At 32.5% G+C, this 16,593-nt stretch overlaps 4 protein-coding genes across 10 annotated transcripts; 1 reads left to right on the top strand and 3 right to left on the bottom strand.

Annotated features, from left to right (window-relative positions):
- Nucleotides 1-120: 120 nt before the first annotated feature.
- San (Probable N-acetyltransferase san) lies at nucleotides 121-1,455 on the bottom strand. Its single transcript, XM_072897851.1, has 4 exons — nucleotides 1,338-1,455; nucleotides 932-1,088; nucleotides 445-611; nucleotides 121-371 (listed from the first exon to the last, which is right to left on the bottom strand). The coding sequence occupies exons 1-4, from the start codon at nucleotides 1,343-1,345 to the stop codon at nucleotides 200-202; spliced, it is 504 nt and encodes a 167-aa protein (XP_072753952.1). The 5' UTR covers nucleotides 1,346-1,455; the 3' UTR covers nucleotides 121-199.
- Nucleotides 1,456-2,880: 1,425 nt separating this feature from the next.
- LOC140668545 (upstream stimulatory factor 1) lies at nucleotides 2,881-8,304 on the top strand. Of its 5 annotated transcripts, XM_072897644.1 has the most exons (6): nucleotides 2,881-3,051; nucleotides 3,263-3,330; nucleotides 3,500-3,789; nucleotides 3,906-4,073; nucleotides 4,158-4,391; nucleotides 7,811-8,304. In XM_072897644.1, the coding sequence occupies exons 1-5, from the start codon at nucleotides 3,011-3,013 to the stop codon at nucleotides 4,377-4,379; spliced, it is 789 nt and encodes a 262-aa protein (XP_072753745.1). In that variant the 5' UTR covers nucleotides 2,881-3,010; the 3' UTR covers nucleotides 4,380-4,391; nucleotides 7,811-8,304. The 5 variants fall into 5 exon arrangements, with proteins under 5 accessions (XP_072753745.1, XP_072753744.1, XP_072753748.1 ...); XM_072897643.1 differs by lacking the exon at nucleotides 7,811-8,304 and having other exon boundaries at nucleotides 2,882-3,051; nucleotides 4,158-5,848; XM_072897646.1 differs by lacking the exon at nucleotides 7,811-8,304 and having other exon boundaries at nucleotides 2,897-3,149; nucleotides 4,158-5,848.
- On the bottom strand, nucleotides 5,926-11,616 carry LOC140668542 (V-type proton ATPase catalytic subunit A). 2 transcript variants are annotated; one of them, XM_072897636.1, is made up of 12 exons: nucleotides 11,463-11,616; nucleotides 10,491-10,590; nucleotides 10,307-10,419; nucleotides 9,842-10,207; nucleotides 9,691-9,747; nucleotides 9,508-9,602; nucleotides 9,160-9,431; nucleotides 8,857-9,040; nucleotides 7,824-7,941; nucleotides 7,452-7,732; nucleotides 7,123-7,312; nucleotides 5,926-7,003 (listed from the first exon to the last, which is right to left on the bottom strand). In XM_072897636.1, the coding sequence occupies exons 2-12, from the start codon at nucleotides 10,570-10,572 to the stop codon at nucleotides 6,911-6,913; spliced, it is 1,851 nt and encodes a 616-aa protein (XP_072753737.1). In that variant the 5' UTR covers nucleotides 10,573-10,590; nucleotides 11,463-11,616; the 3' UTR covers nucleotides 5,926-6,910. The 2 variants fall into 2 exon arrangements, with proteins under 2 accessions (XP_072753737.1, XP_072753738.1); XM_072897637.1 differs by having other exon boundaries at nucleotides 11,339-11,476.
- Nucleotides 11,617-12,276: 660 nt separating this feature from the next.
- On the bottom strand, nucleotides 12,277-16,572 carry LOC140668540 (uncharacterized). 2 transcript variants are annotated; one of them, XM_072897631.1, is made up of 4 exons: nucleotides 16,421-16,572; nucleotides 15,217-15,309; nucleotides 14,090-14,966; nucleotides 12,277-13,897 (listed from the first exon to the last, which is right to left on the bottom strand). In XM_072897631.1, exons 2-4 carry the CDS (start codon nucleotides 15,253-15,255, stop codon nucleotides 12,663-12,665), a joined length of 2,151 nt encoding a protein of 716 aa, XP_072753732.1. In that variant the 5' UTR covers nucleotides 15,256-15,309; nucleotides 16,421-16,572; the 3' UTR covers nucleotides 12,277-12,662. The 2 variants fall into 2 exon arrangements, with proteins under 2 accessions (XP_072753732.1, XP_072753733.1); XM_072897632.1 differs by lacking the exon at nucleotides 16,421-16,572 and adding an exon at nucleotides 15,856-16,000.
- Between the last annotated feature and the right edge of the window lie 21 nt (nucleotides 16,573-16,593).

Raw genomic sequence — 16,593 nt, 5'->3', positions numbered from 1 at the left:
TTGAATAACTTGTTTTACGATGCGTGAATATTTAGATATTTTAATTCATATACATTTAAATTTGGAGCAATTTTGTACATATAAATGAAGGAAATTATTTCAACTCGTAATATACAGAGATATAATATAAAATGACTTTATTGACAGAACATGGAAACGTATGTAAATTATAAGATAAATTAATGAAAAATTCTACTTATTAGTTGACCGTTTGATGATTTGTTTGATTTGTTCGGGGACGTAGTGTCTTTTGCAACACGTGCGCATCCGCTGGTTCTATTCTCTTGTAATAATGCTCTTTAGTTTCGACAATCTCAAATCCAAATTTCTTATAAAAATCAATTGCACCTTCATTGCTTATTTGAACATGTCTGCAAATATCAGTAGATGAATAAGAACAAACTTTTTTACATTACAAATAAAACAATTACAAATCATACTTACAAGAAGATAGAATCAAAATTGCCATCCTTCTTAACATAATTTAAAACATGCTGGACCATAACAGTGCCAATTCCTAATCTTCTGTAAGGGTAGAGACAACCCAGTGTCATTATATATAAACGTCTAGAATTTTCTGAAGTATCTACACGACAACAAACTGCTCCAACCTGGAAATCAGATATGAATTGAAACAAACAACTCATATTCTGTTTAAAGTTTAATATTATAGATCATTGATTCTCAAACTTTTTTGGATGCAAAAAAAGCAATTTTTTTTTATATGAGAGAACCGCTATGAGCAAATTATCAATTAATTATAACAGTTCTTTTCTTCTGATTTTATTCGTATAAATTTCTATTAAACCATGTAGATATGCTATATAAATATATATATATATATTTATATATATATGTATAGTCGGATCATAATAATCATGAAGTACAATTTGGAGAGACTGTTATATTAGACCAGAATCATTTCAAATACCACTATATCATTGTAATATGCTAGTTTGGCAAGTTCTCCCGCTTCCAGTACATCCTTGTAAAACTTTTCATTATACGAGACCGGGAACACGACTTGATTGAGCAATTTCAGCTGCTTTATGTTGTGCGGTGTCACGTCGCCTAATTCTATTTTCGACCTATAATAAATTAAATACCCGATGAGAGATCAAAGGCGGGGAATGGTGTAGTTCAAACAAATTATCGTAAAAAAAAAAAAAAAAAAAAAAAAAGATCGCCATTGTAAATGTTTTTATTTAAATGTATTTTTGTTCCGAAACATTGACGAGCAATTTGACAAACGTAAAAATTAACAATGACATACACACGTGTATAGAAAAATCAGCGCGAACAGACATAACCTTTGAAAGTTTGCATCTCGTTCTTACCTGGTCATTTTAACGTCTACCGAAAAGACTCCGCAAGCTCAGTAGAAGTCAACTAAACACGTTCGGCGGAACAAACTGCTTATTAGTTAGTAGTAATCAAACGTGATTGGCTTTTACTTTTAGAATCAGCAAATCAACGTCGAGTATTGACCAGAGACCACATTCACAATTAGCCAATTAGCAGTCAGCAGTTCTGACAATGTCAAATCAGCAAAGAGGAACACGACCATCAATTATAATGCCTTTTCATACTCAGCATACGCTTTTTCTTCTTCTTCTTCTTCTTCGCACAAAAAAGAATAAGGAGAGTGCACGATATTAATCTACCTATCCTATCTGTCGTAATTTGCATACACCCACGACCCATGACGTTTCTACGCGAAATCCCGACGAATGAAAACGATACGGTGAGATACATGTGAACGGATGTTTATTGATGTTCGCGCTCAAAACAACTAATGCTTCAAATGGAGAACGAACGATTCTATTGGAAGAAATTGAACGGGACTTTTATTCCCCTTTTTTTCCCATTTGTGCCTTATAATTTAAATATAAAACAATCCCACAATATGATTATACGAAAATATATATGTGCGATAATAAAACCGATAGACAATAGACAAAAATTAAATTAGAATAACAACATCGGATACACTGAAAAATATAAATTCCAAATCATATTAAATTACGTCTTACGATTACCTGATTATATTTTTATAATACGAAAAAATTTACGAAAAACAATATAGCCACATATATATATATATATATATATATATATATATATATATATATATATATATATATATATATATATATATATACATATATATATACAATATATAATACCGAGTCGCGGAAATAAAATGCGAATATACGAACCAGAATAATGTAAAGCGCTTTTCTCTATCATATCCGTACATACTTTATGTTTCTTATTTGATACGGTTAATGATACGATTAAAAAAAAAAAAAAACGCAAGTCCCATTCATTTCATCCTGCAGCTCGCTTTTTGTGCGACGCTGTTTGTGAATATAATAAAATATTCTGGTTTATATACACAAATATATATTTTTGCTCTATTTCATGACAATATAATTTTAAAAAATTTGCGGTTAAATTACAAAAAATGTAAGAATAAAAGAACCAAAATTCAATATATTTTACCACGTGTTACAAAACTTTGGTATAATGTATAATATATGTGATTTTGTTGTACAATTTTTCTTTGGCATATATCTTTAATTACAAATTATTTTATAAAATTGCGAAAAGGCCGAAATTATATTAAAAAGAAAATTATGAAAAATAATTCTTTCTTTTGTGTTTGAAAGAAAATTATTGTTCTGTCAATGTTTTTCATAACCCAACACACAATTAACGTTCGACGTGCTTGTAACACGACCACAGACACAGAGGCAGGACACATTAGATATACAGAGCAGAGAACACCGAGAGCTGAGAGGTGAGAGCCTTCAAGCAGAGAGCACACAACGTACGACGTACGACTACGTCATCTAGCATCCAGTATCCAGTTGGCGCGACGTTAGATGGCATGTGTGACGCGCGGCGCGCCGCCATCTTATGCACCACATGACCTCGTTGCGGTGTCCCGTGACCAGCTCACGTGAATTTTGACAAATTCAAACGTTTTTTTTTCTGGTAACAAGGGATGGACATCTTGGAACAGCAGCTCGAACAGCAGGATGTCAGGTAGCGTTTACGTTAAGTATCGACCGCCTGATATCACCAACACCTATCCCTTCCGTCTCGCCCGAGGTCTCCTCAAGGTCATCATCACTTCGTGCACAGTACGCACTTACTTACGTCGTAGGACCGACACACACTGTCGTCCAAGTAATACGGATAGCGCGTGTAATTCTGTTAAGGTGAGACGATATTGAAACATTATTTAATTTTTCAGCGTCGTCAAGGACGATAGTGGTGGTACGGGGATCGTTATAGAGGAAGCGGAGATTGTGGATTGCGAAGGTAAAAACGTGCTGCTGTAGTTAAAGAGAGAAAAACCTTAAACATATACGTATCGTCACTGATAATTCGATTTAACTTATCATTTTGTGCTGTTAAAAACAATCAATTTTCGTAGATGTGTATATATATATATATATATATATATATATATTTTCTATTTTTCTGACAGGAGAACCTATAGGAGAGGATGAAATGCGTTATCAAGAAGCCTTAGCGTACCGAGTTGTCCAAGTGAACGGCACAACAGCCATACAGTCAAACAATGAGATAGAGCTACCTGTGTCGCAAGCAGGGAATAATACTGTACAGGTTTTGACGTCACCCTTAAACGGGCAATTTTATGTTATTGGCAATGCCAATGATGTCTTTACCACGGCGCAAGCGTCACGATCTCTGGTGCCAAGAGCAACCACGCTGCAAATAGAAACCCCGAGAAATTGCACTAGTGGCTTGAAGAAGGTTTATTTTAATGCGATATATTGTATATTGTTATTTTAATCATCTTAAAATGGTATTCTAACTATAATATTGTAACTATAAATTAAATTCTTTTCTCTTCTGTATTTTTTTATTAGAGAGACGACAGGCGAAGAGCGACACATAACGAAGTCGAGCGTCGACGTAGAGATAAAATAAATAATTGGATCACAAAATTGGGTAAGATCATTCCTGATTGCAATCCTAGCGCTAACACTACCGGTAGCGGCAGCAGTGTAGAAGGAAAACCAAACTATGAAACTCAGGTAAACAATCAAATAAATGTATAATTTTATTGTATAATTATTATAAAACAATATTTATCACTATTTGTCCATCATTTGTAACAGAGCAAAGGAGGTATTCTAGCAAAGGCCTGTGAATACATAGGGGAACTGCGCGTGGCTAATCAAAATCTGGGTCAATATCTGCGAGATAATGAGAAATTGCGACAAGAGATTACAACACTGAAACAATTAGTTGTCCAATTAAAACGCGAAAATATTCAACTCAAATCGCAAATTTCGTCCTCATCGGCCACTAATGTCGACGTTATACATTTGAGCCCTTAAGCTTCCTCTTTTGTAAGTCAGTGATTTTTTTCTGTAAATACTAGAATCTTATAAATTGTTTTGTAAAAAGAAATTTTAATTTTCTATTCTCTTCTCTGGCGTTCTGCACTGAACTTAATGAGATATTTTGATTTTATTACTCAAAATTAAACTCGTCTAAACTTCTAGTCGTATAGTCATAACTGCATATTTATAATTTTATTTCAATATTCCACCATCTCAATTTGGTATAGATTAATTTATTAATTTATTGATAATAGTATCAATTTCTACTTGGTAAATAAAAATTTTGAGCTTGTAGAATGAAAGGTTTTCAATAAGAGTGCATGTATAATTAATACAATTGGAAAACGTAACAAAACAGGGAAGAATAACTTTTGTTTTCTTACATAATTCTTTCACTATAATATGCTGCACAAAATGTCATGTAGGTAAAGTTGTATGTGTAATTACTTTTTTTTTTATTATGAAAATCTATCGTTGAAAAATCAATTTATTCATATCAAGTAACTTGTGCATAGAACGCTATACTTCAAAAATATAATAAATTCAATATATACAAGAGATTTCTCACATTTTTGGAAATATATTTCCATACGTCTTGTTTAATACTGATGTTCGACGATAGAAATTATAAGATATTGTTACAGTCATGTAGTTATGACTATTTTCTGGAAGATATAAAGATACAATATAGACTTAACATGCCAATATAACTGGCATATTAGAATATCGTGGCTGTGAATATCAAAATGTTGACATATTTTTTTTTTTTCTTCCCTATAAAAATGATCCGATATTACGGTGCAGAGATGCAGGATTATTTTAAGAAAGAAAAACATTTTTGTTGATTGATGTATGTGTGTGTGTATATATATTCTGTCCAATTCAGCGAGAAAACATCCCTTGATTTGGAAAACTTGTCTGTTTCGCGCCGGAAAGCTCCCTTCCACTCCATCGTACTGCCGTATTTACTAATACGGTACTAAGTAACGCATCACATGATCCCTATTTTACCGTCTGCGCAGACCAAAGATGTCTCTCACTAGACAGAGCGTGTATACACACACATACACACACACGCGCGCGCGCGCGCAGAATCCACAAATGTGTCACATGAGTGATTGTTCATCCAGAGTTTATTACATATTTTTTTATTTTTAATACTGTTTTCATATAATTATAAGATGGAATATTTCGTAGGATAAATTAGGAGAGATTTGTAAAATAGATTAATCATATACATACGAATGCAAATGCACATGTATGTGTATGTACATATGCAATAAAATTGCATATGGCAATAACATATTTTTTCCAATATAAGGCAATTTTATGGAAAGAAAGGTGCATCTGAATTAATTTACTAAGCGTTAGATATCAGAATGTAATATATCGTTAATGTACATACCGCGAGGTTTTATTGTTATATAATAATTATTATTAAAACGCGAATCTATTGAGAAAAAGCAGTCTGTGAGCTTATTAAACAATTATATTATCATTCCCGAAATGTTTATGCTCCTCTTGTATAATTCTTGCATAATTCTTTTATTGTATTTTTTTTTTTTTTACATATACAATGGAAATGATTGAAGTTAATGGAACACTATAATCATGTGTACACATCCTTATTTCTTTCATAGCTATCTCAATATGGAGGATTTCGCACCTTAATCATTCATCTAATTTATCGTGCGTGTTCTTTTTCTAAACTTTGAAATTATGCAATATCATATTTGTAACGTTCCATCGTTAAAGTATAATATGCTTCTTAATTATGTGTAACAGTTGCGATTATTACTTATCGCTTTCTTCTTAAATAATTACAATACTTAATATACATTACAATGTATATATATATGTTACAATACTTAATATACTTCATATTCAATGTCTTGCAAGGTAATAGCTATCGTGTGTCTTCCACGTGCCACGTAATCGATGATTGAGAGTGTCATTTCATAACAATAATTCTAATCTGCACGCGTTAGAATGAAACGGGCTTCCCCCGTTTCATATACTTTCGTTTATATTATACACATACACAAAAAAACATATGGAAAAATATTAATTTCTCGGTTATTTGTTTGTACCTTTAACTTAAAGCGGACAAGATGAAAGTATATTTCTGCAAAGGATAAAATTACTCGAATAATATTCGATTAATTACAACAAGTAACTCTCGAGCACGCGTATTTTTAAATATACATCTCAAGTGCATTTAAGAATGTCCCACTTTATTGTCGCAATCGTCACGTACATGACACGGCATTGTCTCAAACAATATTTCACTGCAAAGTAGTATCGGAGGTTTCAACGCTACTTCTTTATTTACAATTCATTTACTTTCAAGGATGATGATAAACAATATATATTATGTAATCGATAACGCTCGTAGCCTACGTAGCATATTTTCGGCAAGTTATCCACAATTCACGAGCTAGACCGGGACATCCTTAAATGTTAGGGCCAAAATACAGAACGATTAATATCTTAAAATTGCTTTTAACAAGTTACAAGTTAGAAATTTAATCTTCTAAATTCCTGAATGCTTGTTGTATGTCTTCATGTAGTTGATCAAAGTCCGCCCTAATCTTTGCTTCACCATCCTTCACAGGATCCTAAAAAATTTAAGATAAATTTTTATAAAAGGGAAAAATATATTAAAGTTATATAAAGTTATGAGAAATTAGCCAGATTATTATATTAACACGGTAGTAGTGTATTGAGAGTTACCCACCTTGAACTTCATAGAACTCAACTGATAAAGAATATTGCCCATACTGTCCCTAATGACATTCCACGTGATTTTATTATCCGATTGGGCCGTTGATTCGACCGCGTGTCTCGCCATATCGTAGAAAGCAATCATATTACGTAACATTCCCACAGTTTTGTAAAATGGACAAAAACGATCGTATGGCGAATAGCTAAAAAAAATTAAATAGAAAAAATTATTAAGAAAAAGAAATTAAAAAATTTTTTCAACCAATGTGTATTTAGCCTCTATTTACACATAACATTGATCTAACATTTTAAAAAAATATCACAAGAAATAATATATTGTACCTGTTTTGTTGCAAGAAATCGTCCTTTAGCAATTTTGCTACTTCAAGTGTAATTTTATCCGTTTCGGCGAGTGAAGCTTTGCCTACCAGTTGAACGATTTCCGACAAGTCCTCTTCCTCTTGCAGAATTTCCTTTACTTTTGTTCTCAGCGGGACGAATTCCGGAAAGTTCTTGTCATAGAAATCGTCCAATGCTCGCAAATACTTGCTGTATGATATGAGCCAATTGATAGATGGGAAGTGTTTACGTTGCGCAAGTTTCTTGTCCAATCCCCAGAACACCTGCAATTTAAATAATTTAAATAATTAAAAATCAACTTATCTTTTTTACTTATGTATTACTTTTATGTATTCATACAGATATCGTTTGTACCTGTACAATACCGAGGGTCGCGCTAGTCACAGGATCGGAGAAATCACCACCTGGTGGTGATACAGCACCAACAATACTAACGGATCCTTCACGATCTGGATTGCCCAAACATTTGATTCTATATAAAAATTAAAATTTGATATTTTAGTTGCACATCAGTTAATCACATTTGAATTAATCGCAAAATGCTATCTTTACTTTTTTTATATAAATCTCTCATAAAATTGTAATTTAACTGTATAGTAATATAGTTAACTATTTAATTAACTATAGTTAACTAAATAATTAGTTATATTGAATTCTCACTGATATTGTAATCTCTAGAAGGCCAAGCTACATACTTGATTATTATATATTAATTATATTAGTATTTATTATATATTTTATATGTATGTAATATGTGTATGTATATTTACATATATACGTGAGAACTATTCAGAAATCAACCTTTGGTAGACTTGCAAAATAAAACAAGAAACGAGAAAGGAAAATATATTTTTTTATATGCAATATGATTTCTGAATAGCTCTTGTATATATGTATAAGATGTTAATTTGAAGACTTTCCACCTCGTTTATTGTGTAATCGACTAATTTTTTTGCAAAATGTTTCGTACAAAAGTTTTATGACTTTGAAGGGCATATAACATGGTGCTATTGATTTGACTTTGGATGTAAATGCCAAGATATTATGAAAGTCAATCTAAGTTTTTTAAATGGAAAATTATTCTAATTTTTTTTACATAAATCGATTCCTCGCAATATGCAAAAGATTCCATTTAAAAAATCTGACCTTTACATAATCTTGACATCTACATGCAAGGTCAAATCAATGATACCATTTTATATCCTCTTTAAAGTCACAAAACTTTTGAACAAAACATTTTGAAGGTAAAAAAAAAAAAAAAAAAGAAAATTAGTCTCAAAATAAATGGGATGGAAAGTTTTCAAATTAACCTTGTGTATGTGTGTGTGTGAATATATATATATATATATATATATATATAGATATAGATATAAAAATTGTGCCATACCTTCCGGCACGTTCGTAGAAGCTGGCTAGACGAGCTCCGAGATAAGCAGGGTAACCGGAATCGGCAGGCATTTCAGCCAACCGACCTGAAATTTCTCGAAGAGCTTCGGCCCAACGAGATGTCGAGTCCGCCATCATCGACACGTTGTAACCCATGTCTCGAAAGTATTCGGATAAGGTAATACCTATGTATGAAGTTTTATAGATTTATAACACTGTTATCTTATAATTATCTTATAATTAATAAATTGGATTATATGAATTTTTTTCTTCCATATATCATATTGCAACTGATTATATGAACCTGTGTATATGGACGCTTCACGCGCAGCCACCGGCATGTTGGATGTATTGGCGACCAAAGCTGTACGTTTCATAATAGACTCGGTGACACCATCAATTTCCACAGTCAACTCGGGAAAGTCACGCAGTACCTCGGACATTTCGTTACCACGTTCTCCACAACCGACATAAATAATCACATCGGAATTAGAGTATTTGGACAAGGCTTGCGAAATGACAGTCTTGCCACAACCAAAAGCACCGGGAATAGCCGTGGTTCCACCTTGGACGCATCTGAAACACACGTTTCAAACATTTTTACATACGTTCCACGATACGTGTTTCGACATTCGAAGAAAAGTATTCTTACGGGAAGAGAGAGTCCAACACTCGTTGGCCAGTGAGTAGAGGATGATTAGCTGGCAGTTTTTCAGTGACTGGACGAGGTTGACGGACTGGCCACACCTGCATGCATGTAATAATAAATTCACAACATGCACAATATATATTCAAAACTCACATATATGTTTGTTACAAAAGTGAATTTCTGTACCTGAAGCATGGTATATTTCTGCCTCTCGCCATCGAATTCGGTCTCCAGTACGATATCCTAAAAATATACGCAATATTTAAGCAAATTTATTATATGATGTGTGTACAAGGGAGAGAGAGAATGAGATATCGTGTAGAAAATATAATCTTACATCAACGGTATAGTTGCCAGGCGGCGCGACGTACGTGACGGTGCCTTTACATTTAGGTGGCAGAATCATCCAATGTTTCACCAAGGTATTCTCGTGTACAACGCCGTACATGTCACCACCCGTGATATGGCTGCCGTTCTTTATATTGTGCGGATTAAATTCCCAGCTAGCGGTACGCGAGAGCGCTGGTACATTGACGCCCTTAGGGATGTAGATCGAACTAGTAAGTTCGTTGATATCTTTCAATGGACGTTGAATACCATCAAAGATGCTGCCGAGAATACCGGGACCCAATTCGACCGATAATGGCTTTCCGGTGCGAAGTACGGGATCACCGACTGTCACACCGCTTGTCTCTTCATACACCTAAAAGCAGATATTTATATGAAATTATTCAAAATACCTATCAGCCTGAGATGCAAATCAGGTACAAATGTGCACCTGTGTCTGGACGCTTATGTATACCTGTATCGTAGCCATATCACCCTCCAATCTGATAATTTCTCCTACTAATTCATAGTAACCGACTCGCACCAGCTCATACATAGCTGACCCAGACATTCTTTCAGCGGTAACGACTGTAACGAGAAATATATAAATATGCAGTGTGCGATATATAGAAGACAATTTGTGCAAGATGAAAACTAACCAGGACCAGATACCGCGTAGACATATCCAAACTTGCCCTCCCGCTCCTCGTGTGCAATCTTGGCCAAACTTTGATTCGTCATTTTGAACGCTTAATTTATCTGGAAGAAAAAAACAATTATTTAAGATAAAAATCATCTCTGCGTATTTGATAATGCTTTATTGTGCAGGTGACAGAATTGGAAAAGTGTCAAGTCCTCTGAGAATAAACATATGCAGATTAATAATAATGCTCCTTTTAATTGATTTAACTCATTTTTTTACATCTTTGCGCTTCAAATAAAATGTATATAGATTATTTTAGGCAAGCAGGAGGAAAAATTAATGAAACACACATGCAGAGAAAGATCAAACTACACCTTATATTTTATTCACGCTCAGCAGAATAGAGAAAGAGGGAGGAGAGGGGAAAAAAGAGCGAGCTTATATACGTTTTTATTACATTGATTATTAAAATAAATGACATATAAAAAGATGCAAACGTAAAAAGAATGGACTTTATTAATCTGACGTTGTAGGATTATCTTTGTAACGAGCGATCCCTCGAGTCGTTTCGCAAAAGTAGTCAGATCTTCGGAAAAGTACAGCTGTCACACGCTGGCTGCGATTCACGTGAGCAGATCGTTTAAAAAAAATAGGCGTAGCCCCGCGAAGCCCGCGAGCCGTCTGCTAGGCAAGGGAACGGCGCTTTTTTTGTCGCGGACGGTCGCGAACGTCTATCTACGGTCGCTGGGTGATCGGAAAGGACTCGTCGTTGTCGAAAATTTGTCGAAAATCTGACGAAAATTCGGGGATCGGAAAAAACGATGGCGCGCGCGAAGCGGCACATTGGATCAATATTTTACTTACACGCTGAGGCTCATTTGCTCGCGCAAATTTCTGTCAAACGTTGAATTGATCATCCACTCGGATGATCGAAAGAGAACGGGGTCATCGCCGTGCTTTAATGCGATTGATTCGATGCAATACTCACCGACGAGATACGACGACTTTCCAAGAGCCAGCTACGTGAATATACGTGCTTCTCTCTTCTCTCGCGTCTCGAGTCTCGAGGAGTCCAGCCTAACTGCTATCACAAGACAGGTCAGCTGACTAGATCGCGTGCCGATCCTCAATTACCAGGCGCACGCGCGCGTTACAAGTCCGCATGAAAACTTTAAGCGATACGCGACATATATATATAAATCGTTCTTGTCGGTATTCCAACATTTTTGTAACGAGTGATATAAATTATGATACATCAGTTTAATTTTTTTTTTTTTTTTTTTTTTTTTTTTTATTCTAACATTTCTTCGTGTTCTTCAGAAATACATAGATCAATTAAGTCGATATATTATAAAATAATGTACTCTAGTATAAAGCATTATTCTTAATGAAAAAAAAAAAAATATGAAAAACAAGAAATATAATATATAGATAGTATTAAACAGCATTTATTATATAATTTTTTTTCGACGATAATTACATACATATATATCTATAATTTCTATAAACAGAATATGCAATAAATTCAAATATAAGGCATAGCTGAATATATTTTTTAGAAGAATTTGAGATGTATAAATTCAAAGATTTACTAATTTCTAAATAACAATAACATTTTATACACATATGTATACATATATTTCTTTTTATAAATAAAGAATTTTACATGTATACGGTAGGTAAATTTGATTTCAATTAACATATATAATTCTCTTTCGTATGTGTACAAAATTATTAATATAAATTTAGGTAATAAATAAGTGTGAGACTGAAAAGTGCATTAAATATTTTCGTAAAACAACTTGTTTAAGTTCAAATAAATTTCAATAGATATTTGAGTTTATACATATAAAATTATAAAATCAGGGTTAAATATTTTTGTACGCATCGCAAAGAACAAGAAATGTAGAGCATAATGTAATCATGATATAAAGATAGTACATTTCACATTATACACTTCAGATTGAAAGTAATATCTCATAGTTTAATAAGGCACAGTGTATGTATCAGCATATATCTGTATGTCAGAAATTCTATTAAGGCAATGCTTTATATTTTGAAACTGAAACTTCTACTAGCTTATTAATTGATGCAATAAATTTCTATAAAATTGTCAGTTTATTTCTACAAGATTGTGCGCATTATTTTTAATTTTTGCTTTCCTATATATATATTAAAACATACTGCTTTATCTACGCAAATTAGCTTGTACATATTGTGCAAAGGCAATACAAAGATTATCGAGTATCATGCTAATAGCTTCGGACACACTAAAGATAATAATCCTTTGCAAAATGTCAGAACCTGAATCGCTTCGCATGCGAAGATTTGAGGATATGTTCCATTGTTTTAAGTTTTCTTTACAATATTGCCAGACAAGGGTAAAAGCCATAAGTAAAAAATCTTCTTTATCTTTAGAACGTTTCATTAATTTTGCAACGATTTTAAACAGTTTTTTTAAACATTCTTCATCGATTTTCATAGAACTCATATCTTTAAGAAGCGGTTCAAAATCAGGAATTGTTGGTAGATTCGTACTCTTGGGACAATCATCGCTTGTATAGAATTTGGTTAATAACTCAGAAAATACTTTTTTTAACTGATCAATGATAGAATCATCGACATTATTGTTCTTGGAACTAGATGGATTGTTTGGATGATTTTCATTAAATATACCCGAATTTATGAGACAAATAACATATTCAATAGGGTCTAACAATATAATACCGTTAACTTTTAGCTTACCCTGTTCCATTGACCATACAATATTACGTTGAGCGTTGTCTAATGTTTGTTTACGAGCAACAGACTGATTACCAGATGCTGGTTGATTAGCGGATACTATCAGTTCACGATTTTTTATATATTTTATCACATCCGCGTTCTCGGCTATTTTACATGTATTATTCTCGGCAGCCTTTCGCATAACGCGATTAAACTTCTTACGGAGATTTTTCTTACGCAGGGAATCTTTGTAATCACTGATGACTTTACCTTGGGTACTCTTGATGATGTCGTTCGCGAATTGAATATTTACCACGGCGCCGGTGAAAAACATAATATGTATTGCAAAATTTAATGTGTCTCCATAACTGACTGTCTTATCTGTCATATATTTATCTATCATAAAGTAACCCTGATATATAATACCGGCGCCATTCAAGAGTATATTGCCACCTTGTATGGTATTAAATGCCGCTTTTGCCAAATTGGGTACCGTTTTACCGCTTGCAACAGTTCTAGATAGAGCAGCTGATCCTCCAAGCGCTCCTAAACCGAACGTTGTACCAGCTATTCCAAGCCAATGAGGTAATGCACCTTTATTCAAAACATGAATAGATTCCTCGTGGTTTTTACGATCCACCAATTGCTGAGAAGATCGACCGATTTGCCAAATACTACTTACACCAGTAGCAACAAGACCTGTAATACATAATACGAAAGATGTTTAAAACAAAATATAATATGACATGTCCTATAAATTTATTTACTCCATATTGCATATTGATATGAAATAATAGATTATAAAATTTACATAATCAATGATTATGTAAATTTTACTATATATGACAAATTAATATTACATCAATTATATCTTGTGATAACAGAATTAACCTGTTGTAAGAGTAACTGGTGCTAGAGGTGTGAACATTGACGCAACACTTAAGCCAACTGTACAATATGTGACAATGTTAGAAGCAACATCTATTCCATTGCAGATTCTTGCTGTCCATGCACATGCAGGAGAATCTATGACTTCGAGCCAAACTGTCGAATAGTCTTTTGTTGCTGGATAGGATTTGTCTGCTTGATAAAAGCCACCTTTAGGAAGAACCATAGTGCACTGTGGTAAATCATTGTTTTCCAAATAATCTGTCCAAGTCTTATAGACTCTACCACAAGTATCAATGTAGCATATAATCTTATTATTTGCTTCAATTTCAGTTCTTGCGTTTTCTTTTTGTTCTACAGTATCAGATTCTTTTTGAATATTTTCCCAAATTTGAAAAATGGGAATAAGAGATATCGCAGACTCATTTTTTTTTTCTTCTTCTTTTGCTGATTCTTTTATTTCTGTTTTTGTTTCCTTCTCTGCTTCCTTTTTTACTTCTTTTTTTTCCTCTGATTTTACATTCATCTTGGGAGGGAATATTACATTGTAAATTATACCAAGATAAATTGGCCGAGTGTTATTAGTTTCTACTGTTTCAAGTATTTTCTTGTATATTATATCTATGGTATTTTTAGCTTTTTCGTCATAATCTATTTTATCAGTTATATCTACATCTGTGTCATTCAAATCTTCTGGTTTCCAGTAACAACTATCGCTTTCTATTGTACTTGTGTTCTCAATGCTCTTTGGTGGCCCAAAAATCGCATAACCAATATTCTGTTGTAGGAATTTATGTTCATCAAATTTATATTCTATGCAGTCAGAAAGTAATTCATAGAAGCATTGTTGCTGTTCAACAGCAAGACTCTTCATTTCTTCCTGAAAATAAATGTACAAAAAATTTGATTTATATCTCTGTTAAATGAATTTAGAAAAAAAAGATAAAAAATATTAATAATTATAAATTAATTATAAATTAAATTTCTCCCTATTAGTTAATTTTAAATATTAAAAACTTTTAAACACAAGTAAACTACTATCATAATTAAATAATGTTAAGATAATGATTCTAAATTAAGATAATACATTTCAATATATAAGGTTGTATAATTTAAGATCAAGAGCTTACCCAAAGTGTATCTGTAGCTATTTCATTTGTTACAGCCATTTTATTTGCAAAATCCTCTTTTTAAAAAGAATAAAGAATCTAGAGACTTCTTTTCTGCAAATGAAATTATATTAATTTGTTAATATTACAAAACTGTATTACATTATTGTATGTAATTTTACTCAAAATGAATTAATTTATAATATTAAATTAGAAATTGCAGGAATATTCAGCAACTACGTGTCATAAATTCAAAAGTTGCTCCATTAAAATTTTTCATTATTTGTACACATTTTAATCTTCAAAATACATATGTTATGTATCACATTTGCGCATTCTGCCTCATTTAAGACCGGTTGTTCCAACTTTTTGCTAATTATTAAATTCACCTGTCAATTACTTATTATGTAAATATCGGTAACTGTTATTCTCTTAGTAAAATTTACCTATGGGTTAAATTGTTATCCAAAGGTACTTTTAGTCGGTGGTTGAAATAAAGAGTAAAATTAGCGATACAAATTTAACCGTAGGTATGATATTTTCCTAATAGGTAATTGACGTAATTGAGTGAATCTACCAAGAAGTTGGAGCAATTAAAGAGATGACATTTCATTGATATCTTAACCTTAAAATGACATTTCATACTAGTTTTATACTAACGCTTCTTTTTTACGCGAAATGTTTAAGTAATATTATGATATTGAGTTGCGATACAACATTCCCCGTTTAATTGAAGTATTTACGCCATTAATTCTCATCGTGACGATTCTTTGTGGTCTTAATCTGAATAAGTGACTGTTACTATAAATATATAGTATAAATATATAGTAAATATATACTATAAATATATAGTAACAGTCACTTATTCAGATTAAGACCACAAAGAATCGTCACGATGAGAATTAATGGCGTAAATACTTCAATTAAACGGGGAATGTTGTATCGCAATTATTTTTTAGCACTTTCTCATTATTTTTAAGATCATCGAAAATATCGTAAATAGTTCACAAGTTCTGTGAATTGAATTGCAGTTTTCTATAAATCGATATATTAGTTTTTTAGAAAAATTTTAGAATATCAAATTTTAATGATGGATGGAAAGATTTAAGAGTTTATTGTCAGTATTTTAGTTTTAAGAGTCCTAATCACAGATAATTATGTAATGAAAAATAAGATTCAATTATTAGTGAAATGATTAATAAAAACAGAAAATCTGTTTATTTACCTTTTTTTTTACGTTTGAATAAATTTTAACACAATTTCTTCTTTTTTCTATGATTTTAGCTGGTAAACTGACACCGACCATACAAGACGATTGTTCAAATAAAACTAAGAAACGAGAAATGATCGAACGCTTTATTATTATTAGCTGAAGGGATTTACCTATTCCTCAACGTA

Source organism: Anoplolepis gracilipes, chromosome 8 (assembly GCF_047496725.1).
Source record: "Anoplolepis gracilipes chromosome 8, ASM4749672v1, whole genome shotgun sequence".
Classification (NCBI taxonomy): Eukaryota; Metazoa; Arthropoda; class Insecta; order Hymenoptera; family Formicidae; genus Anoplolepis; species Anoplolepis gracilipes.
Note: the sequence above shows the minus strand (reverse complement) of the source record. Positions and strands in the feature narration are given on the sequence as shown.